The 27,749-nt window shown below is 40.0% G+C and overlaps 1 protein-coding gene across 2 annotated transcripts in view; it reads right to left on the minus strand.

The window, feature by feature from the left end:
- Positions 1-4,174: 4,174 nt before the first annotated feature.
- The window catches only part of znf512b (zinc finger protein 512B), a 33,033-nt gene continuing 9,458 nt past the window's right edge, over positions 4,175-27,749 (minus strand). Inside the window, exons 1-16 of one of the 2 annotated variants that reach the window (XM_054609711.1) lie at positions 24,998-25,155; positions 19,567-19,646; positions 19,269-19,397; positions 18,085-18,260; positions 17,703-17,983; positions 17,537-17,608; positions 15,876-16,010; positions 14,838-14,959; positions 13,181-13,273; positions 9,668-9,766; positions 8,086-8,259; positions 7,122-7,475; positions 6,436-6,537; positions 6,191-6,253; positions 5,576-5,674; positions 4,175-4,857 (exon numbers count right to left, since the gene is read on the minus strand). In XM_054609711.1, the coding sequence (XP_054465686.1) occupies positions 4,546-4,857; positions 5,576-5,674; positions 6,191-6,253; positions 6,436-6,537; positions 7,122-7,475; positions 8,086-8,259; positions 9,668-9,766; positions 13,181-13,273; positions 14,838-14,959; positions 15,876-16,010; positions 17,537-17,608; positions 17,703-17,983; positions 18,085-18,260; positions 19,269-19,397; positions 19,567-19,646; positions 24,998-25,022 (2,316 nt within the window). In that variant the 5' untranslated portion in view covers positions 25,023-25,155 and the 3' untranslated portion in view covers positions 4,175-4,545. Of the gene's footprint in view, positions 4,858-5,575; positions 5,675-6,190; positions 6,254-6,435; positions 6,538-7,121; positions 7,476-8,085; positions 8,260-9,667; positions 9,767-13,180; positions 13,274-14,837; positions 14,960-15,875; positions 16,011-17,536; positions 17,609-17,702; positions 17,984-18,084; positions 18,261-19,268; positions 19,398-19,566; positions 19,647-24,997; positions 25,156-27,749 lie in introns of those variants that run through there. The other variant, XM_054609710.1, reaches the window with a different exon arrangement.

The raw sequence follows: 27,749 nt of genomic DNA on the forward strand, positions 1-27,749 counted from the left end.
CGCCTGACCCACAGCACTTGGACTTACATCTGAAAACTGATTTATCATTTTATTAAATACATATATATATATATTTTATAACTATGTATTTCATGTACATCATAATCATACATAACATTTATAATATAATAAAAAAAACAATAGAAAAGTAAAAAATTGCATCTGTAGGTCTATCGTAATAATAATGATTCATATATATATATATTTATTTATTAATAATATTTATTTATTTATATATATATATATATAAATATATATATATATATTTATTTATATATATATATATATTTATATATATATATTTATTTATATATATATTTATTTATATATATATAAATACATATATATAAATATATATATATTTATTTATATATATGTATATTTATTTATATATATTTATATTATTACTATTATCATTATTGTAAACATTATTACTAATATTCTATTTTATATGATGTATATATTACATTATGTATTATAATATAATGTATGGAGTCTGTATTTATATATATATATATATATATACATACAAATATATACATCTATATGTATTTATAGATGTATATATGTATTTATATATATAAATATATATCATTATTCATTATTGTTAACATTATTATTAATATTCTATTTCATATGATGTATATATTACATTATGTATTATAATATTATCATGTATGGAATGTGTATTTTATATATATATATATATACACATATATATTTATAGATGTGCATATATACAATTATATAAATGTATATATGTATTTATATATATATATATTTATTATCATTTTTTTCTAACATCATTATTAATATTCTATTTCATATTTATGTATATATATATATATATATATATGTATATATTACATTATGTATTATAATATTATGTATGGAGTATATGTATATATATATATATATACATATATATGTATATTATATTGTATAATACATATATATATTTATACAAATATAAATGTATATATATATGTATTGATATATATATTTATACATTTATATTAAAAGTTGACACAGTCGACACATTTTTAGTCAACAAACCTTTATTAATTAGTTGAGGGATACTAATGCACAGGAAATACAACAAGTTTTGGAGAAAAAAATGTAACAGCTCAGACTCAGAGGAGGCGTTGATGTCTCCTACGTTAGGTTCTATACAGCTTAATTTCAAATATGGAAATCTTTAATACACCATTAGTCTCATTTCACCTGTTACCTAAATATCATAACCACGTTATGAGCTACAACATCGCCTCTTAAAAACCCTCAACTGTTTCATCACTATGGCCCCGACAACAGAGGCGGACGCCATTTCCTGCTTTTAAAGTAGGTAGCTTACAAAACTAACCACTGTTTTGTCCAAATAAAAAGGGTAAAATTCTCAGGCTGTCTGGAGGGATTCTAAGGTTTGACCTCGGTTTTTGGAAATAACATTGCTGACAAGGGGAAGACACTTGAGCCCGCTGTTTTCCCTGGGTACAAAAGTCACACCACACACAGTCAGGGTAACTAGAAAGCTCCAACAACACTCCTATGTCAAGCCTATTTCATGGTATAGTTAAGTGCACTAAATACAGAAACAAACACACATACATATGCCTTGTTGTCCCATATTGAATAGATAATAATAAAGGACTCTCTCAATGTGTTTGTCGTCGTGTACTGAAAAAAAAAAAAGCTCAATTCATGTGCATCATCAAAATGGATAAAATAACAGTGTATGCCGACACATTGGCCTACAATGTTCTCTGTGGTCTACAAATGTTTTTTTTAAATCAATATTTTTTTTAACTTTTTAGATTTCATAATGTGTAAAAAGCATTTTTGTCAAAGCAAAAAAAAAGAAAAGAAGGGGGAGTGGAAAAAACAAAACAAAAAAAGCCAAACATTTTTGAGAAGACACATCAATATCAAAATATCAGCAAGCCAACAAAACCAGCTAAACATGGTGTATTGCTGTACTCTCTAAACGTTGTTGCAGTTAGCTCACACTGCGGGATAGATATGTGTTTTCCACATCGTAGGAAGACGGATAGTAAAGGGTGTGATAAAATATAAAATACCCACTGTTAAAAAAGCAGTGCCTAACTATCATACTATCATATTGCAACACCGAAGCTCGTCAGGTAAACACGGTCAATGTGACGTCATTAATGAAACGAGTAACAAGCAGCTGATGAACCCATTCTGTGCCAACACTCAACCAAAAGTGTCTCCATATCTGACATCCAGTCTTTTACAAAGGTGCTAACTGTTTCTGCACACACACACATACACACACGCGCACACACACACAAGGTCTGGACAACTCCATTTTGAAAGAAAAAAAAAAGGTCCGAGGACCAATCAGTGCTTGTCTAACTTGTCCTGTCCGTCAGTTTGAACCTGGATAGAAGATAAAAGGGCCACATGGACTCATGCATAATCATCCCCACCTGAATTGAGCTCCATCAGTTGATTAATGACGGAGGAATTCAGCTCCAATCTTTGCTCTACAATATAAAAAGGTCTCGGCGTAGGGATGACACCACCTGGGACTCTAAATTTTCTTGAAAATGTCCTGTTGACATCAGTGCTCCATTTTTATTTATTTTTTTAAATGATGACATTGACATTTGTTGGTGCAATAAACTTCAGACGACTTGCCAGTGAGGAGAAAACGACAGGATGGATGAGCGGACTTCAGGTCCATTAAGGTAGAGTGGCAAATAAAGCACCCTTTATTATCTCACCAGAATATACCCCCACATCACAACCTTGTCCAAAGCTATCAGATTGCTATATGGGTAACACACACACACACAAGAGAATATAAAATAGATTTATGATCTGTCGTTTTTTTATTTTTATTTAAGCAAGCAAGTCATTATTTTTATGGACAAATATAAATCAAATATTTGTTATCATTTGCTCGAATCGTTTATATAACTGTGGTTTCAAGTATCTACTTTAAACATGTTAAAGTGAAAATATTCTCTGATTGCACACGTTTTTAGATTTGAAATTAATTTAATAATGATTGATTATTATTATTATTATTATTATATATTTTTAATCTGAACTAACTTGGAGCAGCCTTTAAATTCAACCAGACCTGTTATGGCTTTGTTTAAGTCATAATTCTGCGGTCGTGTTGGATTACAGATACTATCTAGAGAGAGTTAAGCGTTATCCGTGTAAAGACAAATTTAGTTTCTTTTTCTTTTTCTCTAGAGTAAAATATTACTCCTGGAGTGCAAAAATACAAGAGGGGAGCGAGAGGGGTTAAGGGGTTAAAGTGCAAGGCGATAACTTTGAGCATCCAGGAATTAATTTCATATACATCATAATAAGTGAATCTTCATTTTGCGATTTTTTTTAATAAAAGATTATTTCCCTCAACCTCTCTATAAAAAGATATTCTCTCCTCAGCTCTTTGATTCAAGCTAAAGCAGCGGACCAAAACATGGCCCTCCTCTTTTAAAATGGTGTCGCATCATTTTTGATTGTGCTGCAACGGTGCAACAAGCTTCACACAAAAAGTCCAACATTTAGCTCTGCCCGTCCTATTTTAGACAGAAGTATTCAAGTTTTTCTGTTGTTTAAATCAATTAAACAATGCCTTATTAAGTATTAACATATTCCTGACGGATGGAAATCTCAAACAATCACTTTTTTAAGAGGGGCGGAGTATTCTGCTTATTAACTTAAGTGTAAAAGAACTGTGGAAATAATCTTTTGACACTTAATGATGGAGGTCAAAACAGATACCTTTCATCGTCATGTGATGCAGATTTAAAATTGAAAAACATGTCATAGCTGAAGGAAAAAACAGAGTGGAATATGATTAAGAACATTTTAGCTTATATGACATTTGCTTACTTGAAACATAAGAAAAACCAAAAAAAGTAAAACCAGAAAGAAATTCAAATAATCATGTTCATTGCACTACAGCACACACTGCAACAAAAACAAAAGATCTGACTGCTCATGATCCGATTGGACGTGTGAGGCTTTAAAAATGACAGATGGCATCATTGCTTTGAGTATATAGATATATAGATATAGATATTGTTTATGTACACAGTACAGTATATCTGTGGGAGAAAAGAAAATGTGAAAACACTAGCTATCATTAAATGACTTCACCATGCTAATAGAATATCCTTTTTTTTTTTTTTTTTTTTTTTAAACCTCTCAAACACAACATGGACATTGTCGAGAGAACCACTCTGCACTCGTTTGGAACTCTTCCTCTGTTTAGAAAAAAACGCTTTTATCTTTGATTTACTACCGCACGCCCCGAAACCCAAATGTGTGCCTTTTTTAAAAAAAAAGGAGGCAAAAGTGGAATGGAGAAATAAAACGCTACTGTTACATGGGGGGGTTGGTTTTAACAGCAGACACATTAACTCTTGGAAAAAGTCTCTTCTAAATGTTTTTACTTCCTACGGGTTGATTTGACGTTTCTCCTCAGTGACGAGTCCTTGTGGAGTCAGAAAGGTCTTTTAGAGTCCTGTGACAGTGAGCGTCCTGAATGGAACTACTCCTCTAAGGTTTGCTTCGTCTGGCGGCGCAGAGGACGGGCTGTCTGTTTAGGCCCGGACTAGCACCGTCTGTTGGGTCGGGGATCCGGGTCGGGGACTGTGAGGGGGTCACGGCGGGGGTTGAGTTTTGAGTAGCGGACGAAGCTTCAGTGTTTGTCGGTAGAGGCTCGGCTGCGGGGGGCCGTTCTTTGGGCTTGCGGCCCCTCTTCTTGCCGGTGGTGGCGCCGTTCCTCACCTCGGCTTTGATCCCGTTGTTCTCCGGCGCTTTGCTCTTCGCACTGGAGGCCACTTGGCTGGCCGCTGCACGAAACCAGTTCTAAGGAGATTTTAAAAAACCGACACAGTCAGGACCAGAATGTTTCAAATGTTGTTTCAAATTAATGTTTCAAATGTTGTTCTCCACTCAATAACCCCAAAAAAAAAGAGTATGAATTCAAATAAATGAAAGTGTCTGTGAGTGAAAGAGATTGTTTGTCTCATGGAGCCCGTAGAAAATATGGAAAGGTGGCGCCTATTTGTAGATGAGCTCTATATTTTACTGATGTTTTGATTAGTGAATAGAATTTCAGGAGAGGGATTTAACAACATAGTTGCATTTGTACAACAATTTTCAGGCTGGTCTCATTCAAAATTCGTAGCTACACCTACGAAAAACAATGCGCCGTTATTCGTAGATATTCCACAAAGGTTTTTTCGTATGTTATCCACGTTTTCTTAAACGAGGAATTATAAAGAAACCTTAAACCTAGCCAAGTATTTCACAATCTTTTCCTAAACCTAAGTATTGTTGTTGCCTAAACCAAACTGAGTTGCTTGTGAAGATGGAAGTTTATTTTGTCAACTTGTCGTAAGATATCATATAAACCATGAAGATACGTTGATCAGTTAAATATTTAGGGGTAAGCCACAACTTTTGCGACTCAGTACTTTATGTTAACTGAAATTTTCATAAAAATGCTGCCTGTGAGAGAATTCTTTAAGTAACACTAAATAATAAAGAGGGTTGTAAAGTTGACTGGCTGAGACTGACCCACCTGTGAGTGTGTCTTGCTGATGTGGTACTTCACACCGCTCTCCGAGCTAAAGTCCTTCTGACAGATCAGACAAGTGTACTTTCCCAGTTCTCCGCCACGCTGCAACACACACACACACACACACACACACACACACACACACACACACACACACACACACACACACACACACACACACACACACACACACACACACAGTACATATAGGTGTTATGAAGCTGAGAACAATGTCTTCAGCAGGCCATGCTCTGGGAATCTGCAGCCGTTATGTAACATTTTTCTCATACCTTTTAGGTTTTATTGCTTTCATGTGTTGGTGCAATAATAACACATTTTTAGCTATTTTAAACATTTTGTTTTTCCCAAATCAGGTGAGCAAAGTCTGGAACCTCCTCTTCTAAAAATAACCTAATATATCGAAGATACACATGCAATTCTTATACTTCTATTTTATGGGATTTTATTAACATTTTACAACTAGATTTCATCTTATGGCTATGAACTGAGGTATAAATGTGGGTTAAAGTTTTGTGTGTGTTTGTTAATTTTTCTACTACAGTATCCACAGAGACAAATGTAATCCGGTTGGTGGCTGTGCTCCAGGTGAGTGTTTACCTGGCTGCAGTTGGCCAGGTGGGCTTTTAGTCCCGATACACTGGAATAGACAGCTTCACAGTTCTGAGACGAAACAGAAACAAACAGACTCACTTAATCCATATTCCTGTGAAATCTACAGCCTGATTATTATAAACCTAGTGCTCAATATCAAGACAAATCTCTGAATCTGTATTTAGTTTATTTTAAATATGTAAAATCATTTTCCATACGTGGTGACACGTTAAAAAAGCCGATGTTCTTACTTCGTTGGAGCAGCAGATGAAGCCCTTCTCCTTCACTTGGTTCTTCCAGGTCTCTAAGAGCTCTTGGCTGAAGTTGGGGAGGCCGGGACGGGTGTAGTTTAGCTACACACAAAAGACAACATATACATATATCAGTATTCCTGGTAGTCTTACAATTTAAAAGTCTGTTTGCCCGGTTAGTCCTGGTCGTTTGTGCTGGCAAATGCAACCTATTTACATTATGAATACTATTATATTATTTAGGGCTATGAATGTGTTTAGATACGAATGTGTCTGTTGTGTTGCAACAATAAGCAGCAATTTGCACCCAATAATGCCATAAACCTAAAATTGTATTTATAATTGCCAAACGCAGCCTCCATAATCTCAACTGTAAGAGAGGCAGAAAAAAGAAGTGGAAAAAAAACCAAAACATTCCAAATCACTAAGATGCTGATTCACACAGGACTAATACTATCACATGACCTGTGTGTTTGTACAAATAAGGTAATTAAAAATGCTGGAACTTTTTCCTTCTTTAATTTAAGGACATGGCAGATTTGCACGGGATTCAGATCACATACAACCTCTGCAATATTTACAAATGACCAGAGGTCACCATGCAAAAAAGGCTTTCAGACGCTTATGTTCATGTCTGCAAACAATGTGGATCGTGTCTCCTTAATGCCTCGTCTCTCCGTCCTCACCCTCTTGCTGTCCGGCACCAGGTCGTCCTTGATGCGGCGCTTGGTGCCCCAGTCTTTGGCCAGCTCGTCCTCCGCTATCTCCTGCAGGTGGAACACGGCCACCTGAGCCGACCGGCGCCTCACTCTGCCGCTCGGGGTCCGTTCAAAGTCGTCGCCCTGACTCGCCGTCTGTGCCGGTCTCTCTTTGACCCGCTCCCTCTCCCTCTCCCTCTCCCTCTCCTTCTCCTTCTCCTTGTCCCCGGTTTCTCTTTCCTTCTCCTTCGGCTGGACTGCGGGGGGTTTCTCCACCCAGTCCTTCTTCTCCGACTGGCTCTGCTCCTTCCTCCCTAATGATGGTGACTCCCCAGAGACCACCTGGGGGAGCAGTAGCACACTTCATGAGTGGAAGATGTTTGTAAACTAGTTATTACAAGGGATGCAAGGATACCTATGCTGATATCAGATACTGACTCAAATAGCTGGATCGGACACCATTATTTTAACAATTCAATGTGCAAAATACGGGATGTTGGAGAACAGATGAAAACTGAGAGGAACAATTGAGAAGTGTGTTGAGACATAATCTAGTAAAACTTTGATTTGTAAGTGTTCATTTCAAAGTAAATTTGATGTGTGAGAGAGAGAGAGAGAAAGATAAAAAGTAAAAGAAATAAAACTAGCTTTTCTTAACCAAGAATTTGACTATTCGAGTAAGTAGAGGAAGATCTTTTATCATAAAGAAGTAGTATAATACTAATGTGATATCTTCTGTAACTAAGCAACTAATCTACTTCCTGTTTACACAAGCCCAATGTACGTGAATAGTCATGTGATGTTCGTTTTCAGGCGTTCCATTATGGATGGAAATTATTTCTAAAACGATGCTGAAACGCCCGTGAAGACATTTTCGGGAAAAATACTTAATTGGTGGGAAACTGAAAAAATCTCCCCCTACAATAAAGACATTCTTTCAGGATGCTCTTACCCTCTCTTTGCCGGTGTTGTTGTTGGTGTCGGTGATAATGTCCTTGTTGTTGTTGTTGGTGTTGGTGGCCGTCACGGCGGGGGTGGTGGCGGCTGCGGCGGCGATGGCCGGCGAGTGTTCGGTACGCACGTGGTAATCTCTGCCAGCCTTGGAGTGGTAGGTTTTCCCACAGTGCTGGCACAGAAACACAGGCTTCTCATCGTCAGAGAACTCGCTCCCACAACGTTTCTGGTGGTACTGGTAGCCCATCAGGCTGGAAAAGTGGGCCGAACAGCCCTGCGTATATATGTATGTATGTATGTGTGTGTTTTTGCACACATAGTGTTTGTGTGATCGAGTGAGGCCAGTGACAGAAACGAGACAGAATGAAAAGCACACATTAAGCAGGAAACTGGGTTAGTGTGACGGCATGTAGGTGTAATGGAGCAATATTACAGGAAAAGGTCAATATTTTACTCTTAAAGAGAATCGAGAGGAAACTGCTCATTTATCAGCGTGAGTCACAGTAGAGAGTCTATTTCTTCTGCAGCTCCTCGCCTTCCTCGCTGCCTTTTTTGCACTCTAGTGTGATTAATGGGAAGTAGAGAGTTGATGTGGTTTTGGGCAACATGTCAAGAACGGGGCATGAAGGAAGGAGGAGGGAGAGAAGTGAGAGGGAAAAGGGAGAAACGAAATCCAAACTGGCAGATGAGGAGAGAAGGGATGCTCCCTGAAACCGAGATCTGAAGGGGAACTGGTTCTAAATGAGTAAAAAACGGAGAGTATTGATGCAGTCCGGAGTTAACGGTTCTGCTATCAGTACTAGAAGTTCCAGAGTGAGATGTCCTCGTCTCAAACCTCCTCTCTTTGTCTTTATCTTTGTCTTTACTCTGACACACACACACACACACACACACACACACACACACACACACACACACACACACACACACACAGACTCCGGCTCAGTACAGTGAGACACACATCATGTCAGAGAGAACACAAAGATCCAAAGTGGTTCTACGTCTTCCTCCAGTAGATGCTGAGAACTCTCGTTGTCTCAAACTCAATAAAAACCCTCACAAGTTAAGGGAGGAACCAGCAGCAGTTTATCAACAAGCAGAACATCAGTCTGCAGAACTGATCAGGGTTCTACTGTTTGGAGATCAGCCGTCCATCCTCGTCCACTGCAGCTAACGTTAGCGACGCCATAAAGTGTGTGCTAATAAGAATAGGCTAATATATTCAAGCTAATTGTTTAGCTGCAAATGTATCTCAAGGATTTTGGAACTTCTTGTATTTGCTGCTCAAGAAAGACTATTTGTTTACATACAAGAATAATAAGGAATGTTTATTTATGTCCTAATTAATTGTCTTTTTTTGTCACAAAATAATCAAAAAGAACCGATAAAAGTAATGATTAGGAACCGCACTGATAAGCAGAATCTATAAGAGTACTAGTGTCGATACAATCTTAACGATACCCATCCCGTAGAGGAGAGAGGAAAATGTGACATGGAAGACAAAAAGTAGGACAAAGGTACCAGAGAAATGAGAGGAAGTGAAAGAGGAAAGGACACAGGGAGACAAACTCAGTGTGTACCTCACTAGGACACTTGATCCGTCCCATCTGTTTGAGAACACGCCGCAGTCTTTCTCTCTCCTCGTGCTCGTCGCCCGTCTGGCCTTCGCTCCCCGAGGGCTGAGGAACAAACACAACGTCACATTTAAAAAAAAAAAAAGAAGGAATGAGAATGTGTTTTCCATCTCGGGCGTTCACACTTGCCAGGATCATTAAACAGTTTCGCGGCGAGGCTGTTACTCAAGACTGTTTATGACAACTGTCAAACTCGTGTTTTCACTCGAGTGTTGGCTGGTGCCGAAACCTCAGAATAAGACCAGAACAACAGATAGCAGAGCTGCCAGGGAGGAGAAAGCAGAGGGACTGGAGTCCCAGTGGAGCAAACTTCATGTGTCAACACTCGGAAAAAGACTTGAGATGACTGAGAACACAACCTCAGCTCTCTGGAAACTTAAGAATGAGATGAGATGCTGCCAACATGCTTAGTTAAATCACACTCAGACACTGATTCACGGTGGTGGGAGCATGAAAGCATAAAACTGCATGAGCATGTATTCTTAATATTGCCATCATAAACAGAGAGCCCAAAAAAAAGAGAAAACACAGGAGGAAGAGGCGGCTGTGTCGCAGCAGTGACGTAAACATCAAGGTCGAACTCATCGGGTGACCCCTTTCCTTCTGTTAGCCCTCTGCATTTACCCACAGTGCACTGGGGGCGGTGCCACATGACCGCACTGACAACAATGACAACACTGGACCCAGGGTTGGTGCGAACCACGAATCAAAACAAACTTTCCGGCACTGTCCGCTTACACAAGACTGAAGTACAAACTGCTTCACCTAGAAATGATAGAAAATCCACAGTAGATCCAACCTTAGAGTTGGATAAAAACTAAGAACAAAAGTAATAGAAATGGAGCATTTTCCAGTATATAAACACACTTCTATATAAAGATACTGTACTAACTCATGGGAACAATGGAAAATAAAATATCTCTTTTTCACAAACAACACCTCTGCATATATAATATGTCCTCAGATGACCAAGCCTGTGGTTATTCAGTAACGCATTGTTGTAATATAATTACTTTCCCCAGTAAGAAGGGATAGCAATTTTACAAAAACAGTAATAATATATCAGTTATTGATTCAACGTTGCATTACCGGTAAGAGATTCGTTTTTTTGTTGCCATGGAAGCTTATGTTACGATGATGTGAACATGCTGCAGGTCAGAATGCATTGAGGTGAACTTTGGTGAACTTTCAGTCGAATATCTCCGAGACAGGCCCGGTTCTACCAGGGTGCAAAAGCATGCATTTTTTAATATTTTGCACCCTCAGTTGAAATTTGAATGATAAATGCCAAGCGCCAACATGGTAGGTGCACCTACAGCGTGGGCGTCTCCATGTGCACCCTTCTATTTTAGTTTGTGTCTGTGCAGCAGATGATATCTCAGTCACATCAATCGTTGCATAGTTGGAAAAGAGGCTACAATGCATCCTGATAAGAGGACGTCTCCTCCGTAAACGAGCAGAATATGGAGTTATGATAATATGTGTAGAGGTCTGTACGGTTTTATGCAGCAGTCTGTTGTCGTTGTAAGTAAACGTCCGTGCGTGACGGCTCTGCACTCTGGAGCGCCACTTCTGAGAGCCTGTGGATTTATCAACATGAACATGTGTGTCGTGCTGCGTTCAAATGCTGCAGGGATTTCATAAACTGAAAGAAACACTTTTCATTCAGTATAAAGCAGCTGTGGACGGCAGATACTGTGAGAAGCCAACTCATTCATTCATGGATCGATGCAGACTGATTTACTGACTTTCCTGCTTTTACCACATTAAAGGTTATTTTCTCTGTCGATTTTGGTTGGAGGGTTGAGATATTAATACAGTAATATAACAAGTAGCGTAACCATTACTTTTGATATCAAGTAATAAGTGAAGTAATGTTATTATTTTTTAAACAAGTAATAAGTAAAAAGTAAGTATTTTCTGAGTAACTTGCCCAACAAAAACTCTGTCAAAACAAAATATCTGACTTCTTTATACATTTGAACGGCGTAAACAACATATACTCTATATAGGAATACATAAAAAGGCCTCAATATGTAATATAAACAATAAATAGCATGATTTATTGTATATCTGTTAACTAGATTTACAGGCATCATAATAGAAAAGCAGACTACTCTTTGCAAAGTATAAACTTCTTCCTAAATGCTCATGGAGGTATGATTATATCTGTCTGATTCCTTCTGGTCTTTGATTTTTGAATTTACTCCTGTTGGAAGTTATCTTGTAGATAGAAAAGAGAGGGGAAAAAAGCAGTATGACACGAGTCAAACCTGCAAATGATGAAAGCTTTCTTTAATCAGCAGCTACTCCAGTCTGGAGCACAATCACAGACGGCACAGCTTGTCACAAAAAAATTAATTATCTAATCTGAAAAGAGTCCCAGAAACGTTTGTTGGTAGAGGAAGAGAAAAACTGTGAGCATCACACACAGAAACACACATAGTGCTGCATGCTGCTTACACAAACATGCATGTTCAGATATATCATATACTGAAAAACACAATCACGCATGTTACAAGGTTTCCTGCATGTGCATTCATTAATCTTTCACAAGACTTTTTTGGAAATGGGCAGCGTTTAATTATTTAGTAAACTTTCATAGCAGAGTCGTCGCTCTGATGCAGGAGTGTCACGTTTATATCTTAATGAAGCTCTCTGCTGTCACCAGTGACGACAGCTGCAGAGAGAAATGTGAGCGCTTCTGAGACAACAACACCATTTGCAGTTCAAAAAAATTATCATTTATGAGCATCCGATTTTTCAAGACAGGCACAGAAGCTGACAATGAGCAGAGTTGGGTTGGTTGGTTCCAGTTTTGTCGGTTTGTTCTGGTGTACAAGCTTGAACCGGTTTGATTTTAAGCAAACTGACTGAATCTGAATATGTCCTAAGTAGCCCACATCAGCAATGTTCCAACGGCGTCACAGAGCTAAATCTACCCTTTCTTTATTGCATTAGTAATAAGAGCAATTAACTGGCGAGTAGAGGCCGGCAACATGAAGGAGATCAAGTTTCAGTAGAGTGGGGGAGGGGGAAGATGAGCACGGTGCACCGCTTGTGTTTGTTTACTAGGAAGTTCATGTGTTTGTTGGTGTGACGGGATGAGACACGGCAGAGTTGTGGCCTTTACCCACTGAGGGCGGGACATGTAAACTAGATGAAAATACGATATATACTCCAGCATGAATATTTCACATCAAAACTATTCACACCAGCAGTGATGCACATTTGCAACAGTAGCAACACTTTTCCAATAAAAAGGTTTGAATGGATTTGAAAACTGAATGAACCAACAGTGTTGTATATATGTTTAGGGCTTTTATTGTGAAAGGTAAGAACAGAAAGAGATGGGGTCCTTTATTGAAACAGCAAACCAGCATAGAGTTACATTACCACTAGGAAGTGGAATGGAGTCGCCACACTCTCATTCATGGTCTCGTACGTGAGTGTTCCTACCTTGGTGCTGTGTTCGGCCATGGTGTGGTAGTTGAGTCCGGCCTTGGACCTGAACTGTTTTTGGCACTGCTGGCACTTCAGGGCGTCCTGGAGCTGCAGGGGTTAAGGGCCAAAGAGAAAATCAAATAACATTTCTATTAACAAGTAACCCAACTATTATCTGGCTGTGCTCTTTATTGTGTCCATCAATATACCACTCTACCTCTGTAACCTAATAGAGTTTGTTATAAGTGTGCAATTTTGGTGGAAACAAAAGGACAAAGGCCACATCAAGTAACTTTTAGGAAGCAGAAAAAAGCCAATTTAACACCATTTTAACACTCTTTTTGTGGTTTAACCCTTCTCGTCTCAGTATTGATTCGGAGACGGAGGTGTTTCGACGGCGAGTGACCCCGAGCTAATGCGGTGATTGTGTCATTGCTTTACAGGCAGACTGTCACTTTAATAGAGTCACACGGGCCACTGGGCCATGGAGACATTAAAGCAGCTGTAGGAACACGAAGTGCCCGGAGGCTACTGCACCACTCCAGCTGGTTTGTCCTCGGGAACGCTCAATATAATGTTCACCCTTACCTCGTTCATTACTGCTATTCACCACAATCGAGTGCGGTGCAAACAAACCGAAGTTGTCCTATTCCCTTGATCCATTTCCACTGATATTAGCTTTCATATGAATGATATTTCATGAGAATACTGCACTGCCTGATATTATTTCTACAGCCGTCCAATCAATATCATTACTGTAAAGGCTCCCTGGACTCGGCATCGTGGAGTCCTCCGGGAGAGGTCTCTAATAACGTTGATATTATCCAAAAGTGGATATTACAGCTCTGGGTTGAGAGAGCTTTATTTCATACTCAGAAAGAAGAGCTTGAACGCATTAAAATGTAACTGAATGGAACCTCCGTACATTAGCTGTTAGCTTCTTACTTAGCAGTACTGTGCCAGGAGAAGCTGTTCACTGCGATTAATCTTAAGTATTCATGGTAATTAAATACAATATATTAAGCCTAAGTGTCTGATTTTGTTAGATCTTCCAAATGTTGCTATGCAGACTGTGCTGCCAGCTGGCTGCCAACAGCTAAAAGCTAACTTTAATTAGCCCACCTAGTTTCTTTCCAATGTAGCATTATCAGGGATTTGCAGGTAGAAAGAATGAATGCCAATCTCCCTATCGCATATATTTTTATGTTTTAATTTATCAGCCCCTAATAAAGATTACATTTATTTTTCACTTGCTTGATCGGACACTGGGCAAGCATTAAATCATCCCCTGCTTTATGGTCTGTTTGACCCTAAATGGAACATAATTTACTAAATGAACATCATGCTGTATTGAAGAAGACTTGAAACTAGAGATTGAGACCATAAACTCATGTTTACAATGTTTACTGAGGGAATAAATCAAGAGAGAAGTAGAGTCATCTTCTCATAGACGTCTATACAACCATTCTGCATTCTCTCTACTGATGGTCATTAGAGAGAATGCAGGTTTTAAGACCCTTCCACATTGGCTTCACTTTTCAGCACCGGAGATTGACGCCTGGTATTGACTAGTCTGACAGGAAAACAATTGTCACAACAAGCTCTATCCGAAGAAGTGACAGCACAACCATCCACCCCCGCTCCCAGTCTGATGGACATCTCGCCCACTGACCTTCTGGCAAATCTCCATGTGTTTCTTGAGGCCGTGGATTGTTTTCCTGGTGACGATGGAGCAGGTGGGACACACCACCTCGCCTCGCTCGTGGATCGCTCGCTGCCATTGGGTGTCGGCACCTTAGAAACAAGTGGAAACAGTATTACTGCCAGATAGCAGACCGGTGCCCCTTACGGGTATAACATTTCCATTTGTGTACTTAGTATTCATGTTTACCTTACAGTTTCATTCAATCCTTGTGTTTACAAGTGATAATGTGTTGGGATGTTAAATAGTCCCTGATAGGATGTAGCCTAAAAAGAGGTTCTTGACAATCTGGAACAGGCTTATTTTTTTTAATCATAACCAGGTCATTCTGTATTTTAGATATGGTATTCATTTACTTTTTAAACATAGTAATAAATTCACAAAATAATGTGTTATGTATTAATCCAGCAGGTATCACAAGTCATCTTGAATTATACGTTACTATTCATCCCTTTGGTTCATACTATTAGATCAAACCAGCACCAATTTGGGAAAATTGGGCTTGTTAAGTTATTCTTTGGACAATAGTGCTGTAACAATTTGATTGTTTTGTTGCTGTTCTCTTTCATTATTTCATTGTAGTTGCAAATCTTTGGGGTTTGACATTGTGTTGGACAAAACAAGAACAATAATTTGAAGACATCGCATTGGACTCTCAGAAATTATGGGGGACACCATTTCACTATTTTCTGACATTTTTTATACTAAATGATTGATTGACAACATAACTGATTGTAAGTAATTGTTAAATATGTAAATAAAAATGCCAGTTTATCGCTATCTCAATATTTTATGATGTTTATTATGTTTCATTTTTAGGCATAAGAAAAAGGAAGACAACATGACATCCTTCATGATGGATGTTTTTGCAAAGTTGTACTTAAAAACTGGCTTTTGTAGAGACATTACCAAATATTTGTACTGGTAACATTTTTGAAAGATTTAAAGCTCTGCATTAATATTTGTGAATTGACTTATTTAAAAAAAAAAAAAGATCTATGTGTTCACCAGAACTTGTTGTAGCTGGATCTTTCTTGGAGGACTGACTTGAAGTCGGTCTTCTCTGGGGCTCCTCGCTGAACCCACTCCCCTCTGACCTCTTCACACGACCAGCCTTAAGCTTCTCCTCCACCTTAGTCATACCTACAACACACACAAAAACACAGGCGTGGTAGTAATTAATACTCCTATTGAACGGATTTAAGGTAAATTGAGAGTTACAAGCAGTGAGGGACAAACGGAGGACGGGGCTGAACAAGAGAAGTACTAAAAAGAAAAAAGGAAAGTTGATACTAGATATAAAAAAAAGAGATGGAAACTGAGAAGAGGAAGTTGTTTTGAGTTATACTGAATCAGTGACAGATGGACTGAAAGAGAGCAAGAGAGAGCAGCGAGTCCTGCAATCTGTGGTTGGATTGTTTGATAAGTGATGATAAGTAGTTTACAGCCCCTGCTTTATGAGTCATGAGACATTTTCAGCATATGAATGAGACAGAAAGAGAAAGAGAGATGCTGAGAAAGCTGTGTGTACGTGATGTCTGCTCGGTGTGTTCAAAGACCAGCACCATTGATCAGCAGCAGTGGGGAACATTCATAATCACTCACAGAGCCAATTACACAATGTTGTTCGGTTCTTTTGAACGAGCCCATGGCGCAAAATCTTCAAACCTTTACATATGTAGATACGAAGGGCTCATTTTCTAAGCAAACCAAAACAAGACAACCTGTACATTGATGAAAACACAGCTATGAATGGACTAGATTTGAGTCTCTAGCGGGCTGCAACATCGGCCAAATGTTTCAGAGATGGAGAGAAAACGTTGCTAATAGTTTAGCTAACCACGTCAGCCGAGAGATGAAGAGATGGCCTGCTGTTGGGCCTTTTTTTTGTAAGAATTGTAGCATGAAAGCATGGCGGAATTACCAAGCTAACCAACAGACAGCTAGCTCGCTAATTACACCATGCTTTCGTGCTACACCGGTTACAGGAAAACTATGAAAAACAAAGTTTACACTGGCGCTAGCAATGTGATTTCCTTCCTTCTGACAACCTTCTGTGTGTTGATGAAGCATTAAATTGTTTAATTCAACTCATTAAGCTGCTGGGTAGTTAGCGATCTACCTCGCTAATTCCACCATGCTTTCATGCTACAACAGTTGGTGGTTAGCAGCAGGGCTTAGTCTATTGGCCCCTCTGCCTCACTCCTCGCCACTTGGAGACTACTTCTCCAGAGGGAAGATCAGGCAGGAGCTCTGGAGACTCGCTAGCTAACTAGCCAGCCGTCCTAGCAGACGGAGCTCCAGTCTGCTCTCCTCCCGGCATAGCATTCTGCCAGCGGCATAGGGGTCGGCTAATATGGTCCCATCGGTTATTGTTAACTTTCTCAAGTAACACTCTCTGCCCTAGAAAGTGAGTGACTGTACATATTGAGAGAACATATTGGGGGAATATTTTAGAATGATTTCCCAATCCTCCGACGCTCCACTCACAAAAATGTGCCATCATGTTTACTAACAGAAAAGGGGTCTATGATATATTCCATTTCTGCCAATAGATCCCCCCAAATCCTACACACCTTCAATTTAATATCACACCCGTAGGAGATTACTTGATGACATAATTTACTGTCAACATCACAGTGAAATAAGAGACGTTTTTTGGTATTTACCTTTCAATCCAAATGTTCCAGATATAGAAGGCTGCTCTCCAGTGAACTTCTTCGGTGTTTTCTGCTTCCGTCCTGGCTCAAGAGACGAGGAAATGGTCAAAACACATACGAGCATATAATGAGAACACTCAGTCCATCACGAGAAAAACATATGTTGTAATCTTACTGTGCCTCATTCGCTCCGGGTCTTCGTCGTGGAAAGAAGTGGGAAAGCTGTCCCCTTCGCTGTCGCTGCCCTCCCCATCGGAGGACGCGCTGTTGGACTGCTGGGACTCCTGGGACTGAGGCTGGACCGGCTGGGACTGGTGAAGCTGCTGCGAAGGCTGGCTGTGCTGTTTCCTCTCAGTCTTGTGGTGGGCCAGCTCTCCGTTGTGGGACGGCGTGGACACCTCATGGGTCTTTTTCACCTTGAAGAACATTGGAGACGGGGGATTGTTCTCCACCGGCCTGAATTCACACACCAAGGGAGGACAGTTTTGGGGCGGTTAGCATTACGTTGCACAAGCACCATTATGTGGGTGGTAATTTGAGCTCTAAATCCCAGTCACCTTTTCTTGGTGTTGGACTTGACGGGGGCCTTTTGAAGCTTAGGCTGCTCGTCCTTGGGCTCCATACTAACCCTGTCCGGGTGGTTCCACAGCTTGTGCTTCTGCAGGCGCACCTTTGTGGCGAACACCGCCTCACAGTAGGGACAGCCGTGACTCAGCTTCTCGGCTACGGTGGCCTGAAGCAAGCACAGACATGAGCAGAGGGGATTTAGAGTGAGCTCCCTGCGTTAAACAACTTAAAACGACAGTGGGAAGCTGTCTTGAAACAGCCATGTATGGGCATTGACTAATTTTACCTGCACACTCATTTTCCACTGTTATTCCAAATATGACAATATTCTGAATGTGATATGGTTCATGTCAACATATTCCATTTGGATTATCTGAATTAGGAGTTATTCCAAATAGAGCATTTTCTGATTAAGACGTTGGATATGTTGATATTATTCGAGTTCTGGAGCATTCTTTGGACAAACAGAGCATTCAGAGTATATGTCTCAAAAGGTTATTTTTTTACGGCACAGACGGCCTCTTTCTTGTTTACAACCAGCTCTGTGAGTTAAACACAAACCAACTAGCCAATAGTTTATAAATCTGGAGAAGAGATGCCTGCCCAAAAGAAAAGCCTACATTTCTTGACGGTTGCTGTGTTTCTACGGTCGAACAAGTCTGCCCACGGTGTAAAACTGGTGAAAAAAACATATTCTGACGCCAACAAACAAAAAAAGTGTCTCCTGCCGTTACGCTTTTCCATATTTTGACGCGATAAACGATGTCAAACAAAGCCGAGAATGGCGCAGACGTAGGATTCACCGGCCCTGCTTATGAGGATGCGATATGGAGGCGTTTTACGATAATCAGAATATGCACGTCTGCATTTAAACCGGAATATAACTGGAATATTCCTTTTCATTAGCCACGTATACAGCTTATCAGGAATATTGTCTTTTTTTGGAATAAGGGCAAAAAAACGAAATATTTGGTGCATGTAAACAAAGCCAAGGATCACTAAATATTTAAGGTGTGAGTATTTTGAGTTATCCGGCAGTTTGAACCCTGATTTAAACTAACCTTACGGGTAATTTGATGCCTCTCTTCAACATCTTTACTTTCATCAAGACTACTCTGAAGCAACAAGGTAGAAACAGCCGCATAACAGGAAAGAACAGAGGTTAGTGACTCACCCCCTGGCAGCGTTGATAGTGGTACTTGACGCCATAGATGCTGGGAAACTCTAACCAGCAGCCCGAACACGGACACTTAACCCTGGAGCGGCGCTTAAACTCTTCCTTCCATTGTACTATCAAATGGGCCTGCTCGGGGGTGAGGAGGAGAGAGTTCAATGCATGCACGGATTATCGCTATAGCTGTACTGTATATGTCGTGCATATTCATGGGGAGCTGCCTACACTGCAGGATAAAAAAAAAAAAGAAATGAAGCCCACTTCAAAACACCCACTCAGTTCAAAGAGAGATACTCACAGGAATGCTTCTCAGTTCCTGCATTTCTGCTTTAGGGCGACCTTTCCTCTTCCCCTCTGCTGGCTCATCACACACTGGACCTGGTTATAATGAGAGAGAGAGAGAGAGAGAGAGAGAGAGAGAGAAATCTGAATTAGGACCGCAAACGCTTCATATTCATGGCAGATAAATATGAATTAATTCTAACTTTGTAGTCACACTTTCTACATATATTTCTTGACATTTTAGAGAGCTACAACTTCGTAAAAAATCCCTGAATCCACTCGTATATTCAAGCTAAATACGGACATGAACACATATGATGAAAACAGATATATACAGCTACTGTGTTGGGTTTCAATATTAAGAAGATGTCAGTTATGATTGTGGGATAAATAGAGGAAGAGAAAGCAGATAGGGGAGTGTGGGTAACGGCCTTTTGTTGATCCAAATAGATGAGCTATAAATCGCTAGCGGCCTGTGTGAACCTCTGACACAGCACTCACCAGAATGACCACCTCAGCTCTCACTCTCTCTCTCTCTCTCTCTATGCTCCCCCGTTCCTCCCTCCCTCTTTCCTCACCTCTCTTTGCCTTCCCTTTTCCCTCCAAACACCCTTCCCGATCTTTCTCCAATGCAAACTTTGCAGGACAGCCTCATTACTGCTTTACTTCTCTGCTACAAACGCTATCCGCCCAGCGCTCTATTTCATCTATACAGTGCTGCTTAAAAGAGAGGGGGGGGGGAGATCTGAGGACGAGTGTATGCAAAGGGAGGAAGAGGAGGGGAGGGGAGGAGAGGAGAGGATGCTGAGAGGGAGAGAGGAGAGAATTGAAGGGGCAGAGGACTTCTTCCTCTGACCAAGCAGAATTCTGAATGACAGTGCTGCAGGTCGGTGCTCCTCAGAGCGATATATCTTTACATGCACTCTCGACTCCCCTGCATTGATTCGGCGAGATCGGACAGCGGCAGCAGAAACGTGGCAGTCAGAAGACAGAGGCGCTGCTTCAGTCATATCAGATGTAGAAAATGTCAAAGGGAAACTCCTCGAAGTAGGCGTGATAGACGTTTGTTGTGAAGTGCAGCAGTGGTCTTGAATCTTGCTGAGGAACATGTGTTCCTATATCCAGACTACCACACTACTTAGTATGCCAGGAGAAGATTTAGTACGCCCCAGTACATAGTGTCACATGCAGTATGCCAAAAATACCAGGTGCATTTTGATGATCAGGCTGCAACCTTCAGTTCTGTAAAGTGAAACCAATGCTGAAGTGCCTTAAAGCTGCATTCTCTCTACTGTCCATCAGGGGGCGACTCCTCTGGTTGTATAGAAGTCTATGAGAAAATGACTCTACTTCTCTCTTGATTTATTCCCTCAGTAAACATTGTAAACATGAGTTTATGGTCTCAATCTCTAGTTTCAAGTCTTCTTCAATACAGCATGATGTTCATTTAGTAAATGATGCTCCATTTAGAGTCAAATAGACCATAAAGCAGGGGATGCTCATGTTTACAATGTTAACTGAGGTAATAGGTTTTCTCATAGACTTCTATACAATCAGAGGAGTCGCCTCCTGATGGACATTAGAGAGAATGCAGCTTTAGGGCACTTCAGCACTGGCTTCATTTTTCAGAACTGGAGTTGCCGCCTGGTCCCAATTGAATGCACACAGCACTCATCAGTACGAACTTGGTAAGGGTAGCTGCAGTATGCACTAAAAGTAAAAAAATAAAAAAGTTTGCGTTTCTTGGAAAGCAGCTTGTGTCCGCCAACTGCTATTTCTTCTCCTGCAAACTCACTGACAAGCAGCGACGGGATGCACTCACGCCTGCTGCAGCTCATTTGTGGCAGATCAGAGCGTTCAGTGTGCCGACAAGGATTATAAAAAAATAAATGGTTGGAGGGATTTTTCATCAAATAAATGAACTGACTTCTGCCATCGTTGCTCAAACTAAAAAAAAAAACCAAAAAACATCTGTCTCTGTCAGTGATGTTAATAAACCATGACCCCCCTTTCTCATTCCCCTGTTTTATTACACAATATCAACTTTCCCCTTCTCCCCTCATTTGTCTTCTTTTTGTTTCCCCACTCAAGCACTGACACAAACACACGCAGACGGATTATACGTAATCTTTTACTTCAGACTCACCATAATAAGGTAGAGAGAAAATAAGGCGAGGCTGAATAAGATTGAATGAGAAGTAGCACAGTATTGCTGGCTGCGTTTGGGAATAGCTCACGACACAACCAAACACACGCGTCAAAAAAAAAAGAAAAGCTCACGCCAAAACACACAAAAACAAGTACACAAAACCATTACCAGCCTGTGTGATGTGTGATGTGTGTGCATAGATATGAGTGTATTAATATTCTCCAGGCGGCAGAGCGTTTCTCTATTAGCTGTCTGGGTAGCAGCTGGGGAGGTGATGCAGTCGGCGGTGCAGCTCTTGTGCTGAGGAGGAAATTGAGCATGCATTCTAATTCCTGTCTTGGAAAATAAAAGGTCTCGCAAAAAGAAAAGGCGTAATTAATGAATTCTGCTCTTGGGAAAGATATGTTCTTGTTGCTATGGGAATAAGACCCACTTGTCTTAGTTACCATTATCAGAGGCCTCTTTTCAGGCAGGCAGCACTATTAGGCCGGCAAACAGAGGGCTGCAATGCAAATGGGCACGTACATGCACACAAGCCAAGGAAGCACAGGTGCAAAACTGTAAAAACAAAAATATATATTTAGCAGCAGACTCTTTCCGGGGGTGACATATGCAAACACGATAAAATGTGTTCAGTATCTTTTACTTTGCTTTGCTTGCTTAGGTAAAGTGAAACACAGAGACAGCAACCTCCAGTTCTGAAAAGTGAAGCCAATGATGAAGTGTCTTAAACCTGCATTCTCTCTACTGTCCATCAGGGGGCAACTCCTCTGGTTGTATAGAAGTTTATGAAAGAATTTCCCTACTTTTCTCTTCGTTATACCTTGCAGGATTGACGTATTTTTGTAGATCAACCAGGTAGTTAGCGTTGCACTGGTTCCCTCAACAAAAAGCCAATGAAATTGCAATTGCCTTTTTTAAGACACAAGCTTCTAAACTCACCAGAGGGGTATTTACTGAACAAACGGTAAAATATCTTTAGCTTGTGTTAACCACACACCCTATTTCAGGCATCTCACCAAAAACGCATTCAAAAACCACATCTACTTTGAGACAAGGAAAGTGGAAGTGCACAAAACGCTGACTCATTTATCGTTTTTTCTGGACTCACTCCTGCAGCACTCTACATCCAGCAGGGGCGAATCAATAGTTAGATTGTATAGAAGTCTATGAGAAAATGACTCTACTTCTCTCTTGATTTATTCCCTCAGTAAACATTGTAAACATGAGTTTATGGTCTCAATCTCTAGTTTCAAGTCTTCTTCAATACAGCATGATGTTCATTTAGTAAATGATGCTCCATTTAGAGTCAAACAGACCATAAAGCAGGGTATGCTTTAGGGCGGGGCTACACAGTGATTGACAGGTCGCTGCCGCTACCAGAGACGTATACGGCGTCTCTACGTCACTGCTCCACATTCCAAATATGGTCACTTACATTAATTGGTTGCTAAAAAAACTACGTGCTACGGCCGTTATCCAAGATGGCGAAGGCAAAATCGCCGAACTCCAGGCCTCAAAACGTCAGTCAACAATCCAATGGGTGATGCAACAATGACTACGTCCACTTCTTATATACAGTATATATTTTTAACACAGTTTGTGGCCGCTTATGTGGGAAGAACCACCTGCCCTGTATATTTACTATTTTTTGTTTTTTGCATTTATTCTATGTTCATTTTGCACTCAAGGTTTTAGTGAAGTGAAAAAAATACCCAATACTTTTAATTTGTCAAGTATTAAATTCACACAGGAGTGAACAGAGATAGTCTTTACCATGTGGTTATTTCATATGCACTATTTATTCATTGACTTGCCAGAAAATGTGCCATATTGTGATATATGTCTCTATCGAGATAAGGGCTGGGTGATATATTGATATTCCATAAATATCATGAAATTGTTTTCGATTTTGGATATCCTAATCTGAAGTTATTAGATTGTTCTAGCTGTTATATTATTTGCCATTAACCACATAGTCATTATATCCACATTATTGTTGATTATCTATCAAAAATCTCATCGTGTAATTATAACTATTGAAATATTGAAAGCACCAATAGTCAATCCTACAATATCACTGCAATATCAAGGTCAAAAATATTTTGATATTGGATTTTTCTCCATATCGCCCAGCAAATGTTGACGACTTTAACCCTTTCACAGTGTGTTTTCACTTCATGAAAGTTTGTCTTGTTTAGAGTTTTAAATCGCTCCAACCTCTGGTGTCACGTCTGGTTGCAAAAAAACAAGATGGTGACAGACAAAATGCCAAACTTCGATTACTGCTTATACACGGTCTATGGTAGCAAATTCTGGCGCCCAGCAAACACAACCATTGTCTTTGCACGAAACAAAGCAGGTCCATTGTGTCAAATCTGACCCCCCCCCCCCCCAGTTTCTCAGGCACAGGGATAAAACAGCTGTTCAATAATGTCAGACTATGACTTGCTCCCAGCTGTCAGCAACTGTTGCTCCACACAGAAGAGGAAGACGAAGACGAACAGAAAAGAAAAGAAAAAGAGTCCGGACCCAGGAGTGCTGGCAGCTGCCTAATGATCTCAAATAACCTCCAACTTCTCCTAGCTACGCCTGCAACTGCTCCCCCTGAGTGCAAGGGTGCACACATAACCACACACACACACACACACACACACACACACACACACACACACACACACACACACACACACACACACACACACACACACACACAGAACAGTCATTTGTTTTCCTTGACAAACACTCACACAGGAGCCTTTGTCTTCGTCTGCACAGCGAGGTTTGGACACACTGTAGATTAGAGAGAGACGACGCACACAGATACAAACACCAGTCGCCACTGACATGACTTCTACGGACAGAAGAGTTCAGGATCACTACTTCCTCAATCTCAAACTGAACAACGGGTGGAGAATTTGATACAGCCGGACACGCTGACGCAGTGTTAACACCTCTTTTTAATGTGTAAGCTAGAATGGTTTACTGCGAGTGCAACCACTGGCGTTTCTTTTTCTTACTTTAGAGTTTATTCATTGTGTGTTTCAATTCATTACAACTTTCCTCTTTCACACATTCTCTGTTTAGTTGCACGTCAGCACTTTCACACACACACACACACACACACACACACACACACACACACACACACACACACACACACACACACACACACACACACACACACACACACACACACACCTCCTACTACATCCTATTTTCCAACATGTTATTTGTCATCCTGTGCTCTTATTCTCTCTCACACACTCGTTCACAAACGTTCCCATCACATACGCACCTCTCTTCTTTGACGACGTCCCCATAATTCCCTCCCAGTCGGGCCTGATTCCAAACAGTGAGTGAGTAGAAGAGAGAGAGAGGTGGAGTAGCACCAGAACAGTCTTGTGACCCAGACACTGAGTAACTGAAAGAAAAACCTCAGTGAGTCTGGCTCTCTCTCACTCTGTCTTTGTTTTTCACTCTCTCGCTCTCTCTCTCTCTCTCTCTCTCTCTCTCTCTCTCGCTGCACTCCCTCTCTCTCTCTCTGTTTGTACAACTGTATATCTATGCAAATCTCTTACATAGAAAAACTTGTTGATAGCGGTGCAACAGATCATTTCACAGATCAGATCAGCACAAAAGAAAAACAGGGAGTATATATAACTTTTAGAGATCCCTTATCAGGTTATATTTTGCCGCCAATACTAATTGCAGCAATATTGGCAGAGACAGATCCCTTTGTTGTTTGATTATAGCAGCTGGTCTACAAGGATCCAGACTATTCTTTTTTTTCTATCGCTTCTCTGAAGTCAGTAAAACATCAAACATTCTCAATGTTATCCTTTTCTTTTGAAATAGTAATTTATACTGTTTTTTTTCTTTATAAAAACACACAATTCAAATTTTAAGTAAAGGAAAGATTGTATTTTTATGGATTAAAACAAATTTTGTCATTAGTAGCTATTTAGAGGAAGTTTCAACAGCTACTACTTCCTTTTTTAATATCTATTTATGTTGTCGTGAGAACTTCTTCAAACAACAGGATATATTCAAGTTTCCCATGACACTACATTTGAACACATCACGATTACATTATAATTGACCTTTCCCAAATACTCAATTTACTGAATAGAGCCTAAATGCATCATAATGTTACTGAATGGAACCTTCGTTCTTGTAACCCGCTGCTAACGTTACAAGCTCTCCTTCTGTCAGTTTAAACACAGATTGGTTGTTTACAATGTAACATTATCAGAGATCAGCGACTAGAAAACATAAGTGCATATTTTACTGAATATTTGCGGATAATGATCCTCGGTAAAACTTTATTTCACATGTTGAGGGTTCACGTTAAACTGTTTAATTATTCGGCGGTTCACATTTGTGCCGAACCACACCGGGATTTCGTTGACAACTGGGATGTGTGTCGTTAGTATTTCATCGATACTAGTACTCTTATCAATACTGCTAATCTGATCGGTTCCTTATCGATACTCTTTGTGATTGTTTTGTGAGAAATAAAAGACAATTAATTAAGAAAAAAAATCAACATTGCTTTCTTTGAGTTCTGATATTGCAATTATTCTAATAGTAAAATTAAATCACTCTTCCTGGTGAGGTTAAAGTAAACGTGGCTTAGTTTTTGGGGGCTACAAAAAAAAGACAAAGACAATCTGCTAGGGTGGAGGAAAACGTGAGCTGCTTGCGTCATGCTTTCTAAGAGATTTACTGGTCCTTTGAGTTAGATAAGAACATAATGGATTTACCTTTAAAGCGAGACATATGGAAAACAGATTTCCTAGGTATGTACAGTCTTTCATAGATATATTCCATCAAGACAAAGCAATATGACGTTGGTAATCAGAAAATGATATATAAGATTCTAGTATTGGGGGTATCAAAGCTGTAAAATGCAAATTCCGCTGGTTGTGGCTTTTTTTTATGGGCATCATTTATTCATGGTCAATTTGATTTAAAAGTTTGTACTACTAACAGCCAAGTAAGCAGGAGCTATTCTTACTAAACAACAGGTAATAAGTATCCAATTTAGAAGTGCGAGTGTCGTAAACAAATACGATTTTCACTGCCTTCAGCGAAGTGAACTACTGTGCAGGGAATCACTTTGTATAAGAGGCCAGAAATCACCACACAAACCTGTGGTAGGCTCAGTTTACTAGCAACACTAAACCACACTTGAAAGAAGCCAAATCAAAGAAAAGAGCTTTAAGATTCCTGTTACATAATCTGGTGACTCACAGAAACTCAACAGCCTCTTCAGACCTGTATTGATTTGTACAGCTTGTCACATCAGCTGCATGCTTCATATTATTGGAAACATGATCTATTGCCTGCTGCCCACTTGGCTCGGGGCCAATAGTATGTTTAGTGACATCCAACCACAAACAGCTTCCGGTGACTGGACACATATGCGGCCAGTGAATTCCTGGGGGATGATGTCGACACAAATAAAAACATATTTAAATGTAGGAATGACTTGACAGAAAATTGAAATAATACACATGGATTATGGTGGAATGTGCCATTAATGCACTGAGGTGTGTTTACACATCACACATGATGCTACCTCCAAGTCTGAAAAGTGAAGCGAAGTGCCTTATACCTGCATTCTCTCTACTGTCCATCAGGGGGCGACTCCTCTGGTTGTATAGAAGTCTATGAGAAAATGACTCTACTTCTCTCTTGATTTATTCCCTCAGTAAACATTGTAAACATGAGTTTATGGTCTCAATCTCTCGTTTCAAGTCCTCTTCAATACAGCATGATTTTCAGGGTGTTTTTTAGTAAAACGGTCGATGGCCCCCAAAAACCAAGATGGTGATGGCAACCCGAAAACCAAGAATGCCTAGGCTGGAAACAAAGAGGGCAAAAGCCAAAAACCACAATGGCAAAAGGTCAAAAACCATGATGGCAAATGACAGAAACCAAGATGGCGATGGTGGGCCCAAAACCAAGATGGCAAATGACAGAAACCAGAAACCAAGATGGTGGGCCCAAAACCAAGATGGCAAATGACAGAAACCAAGATGGCG

This window comes from Anoplopoma fimbria, chromosome 12, assembly GCF_027596085.1.
Source record: "Anoplopoma fimbria isolate UVic2021 breed Golden Eagle Sablefish chromosome 12, Afim_UVic_2022, whole genome shotgun sequence".
Classification (NCBI taxonomy): domain Eukaryota; kingdom Metazoa; phylum Chordata; class Actinopteri; order Perciformes; family Anoplopomatidae; genus Anoplopoma; species Anoplopoma fimbria.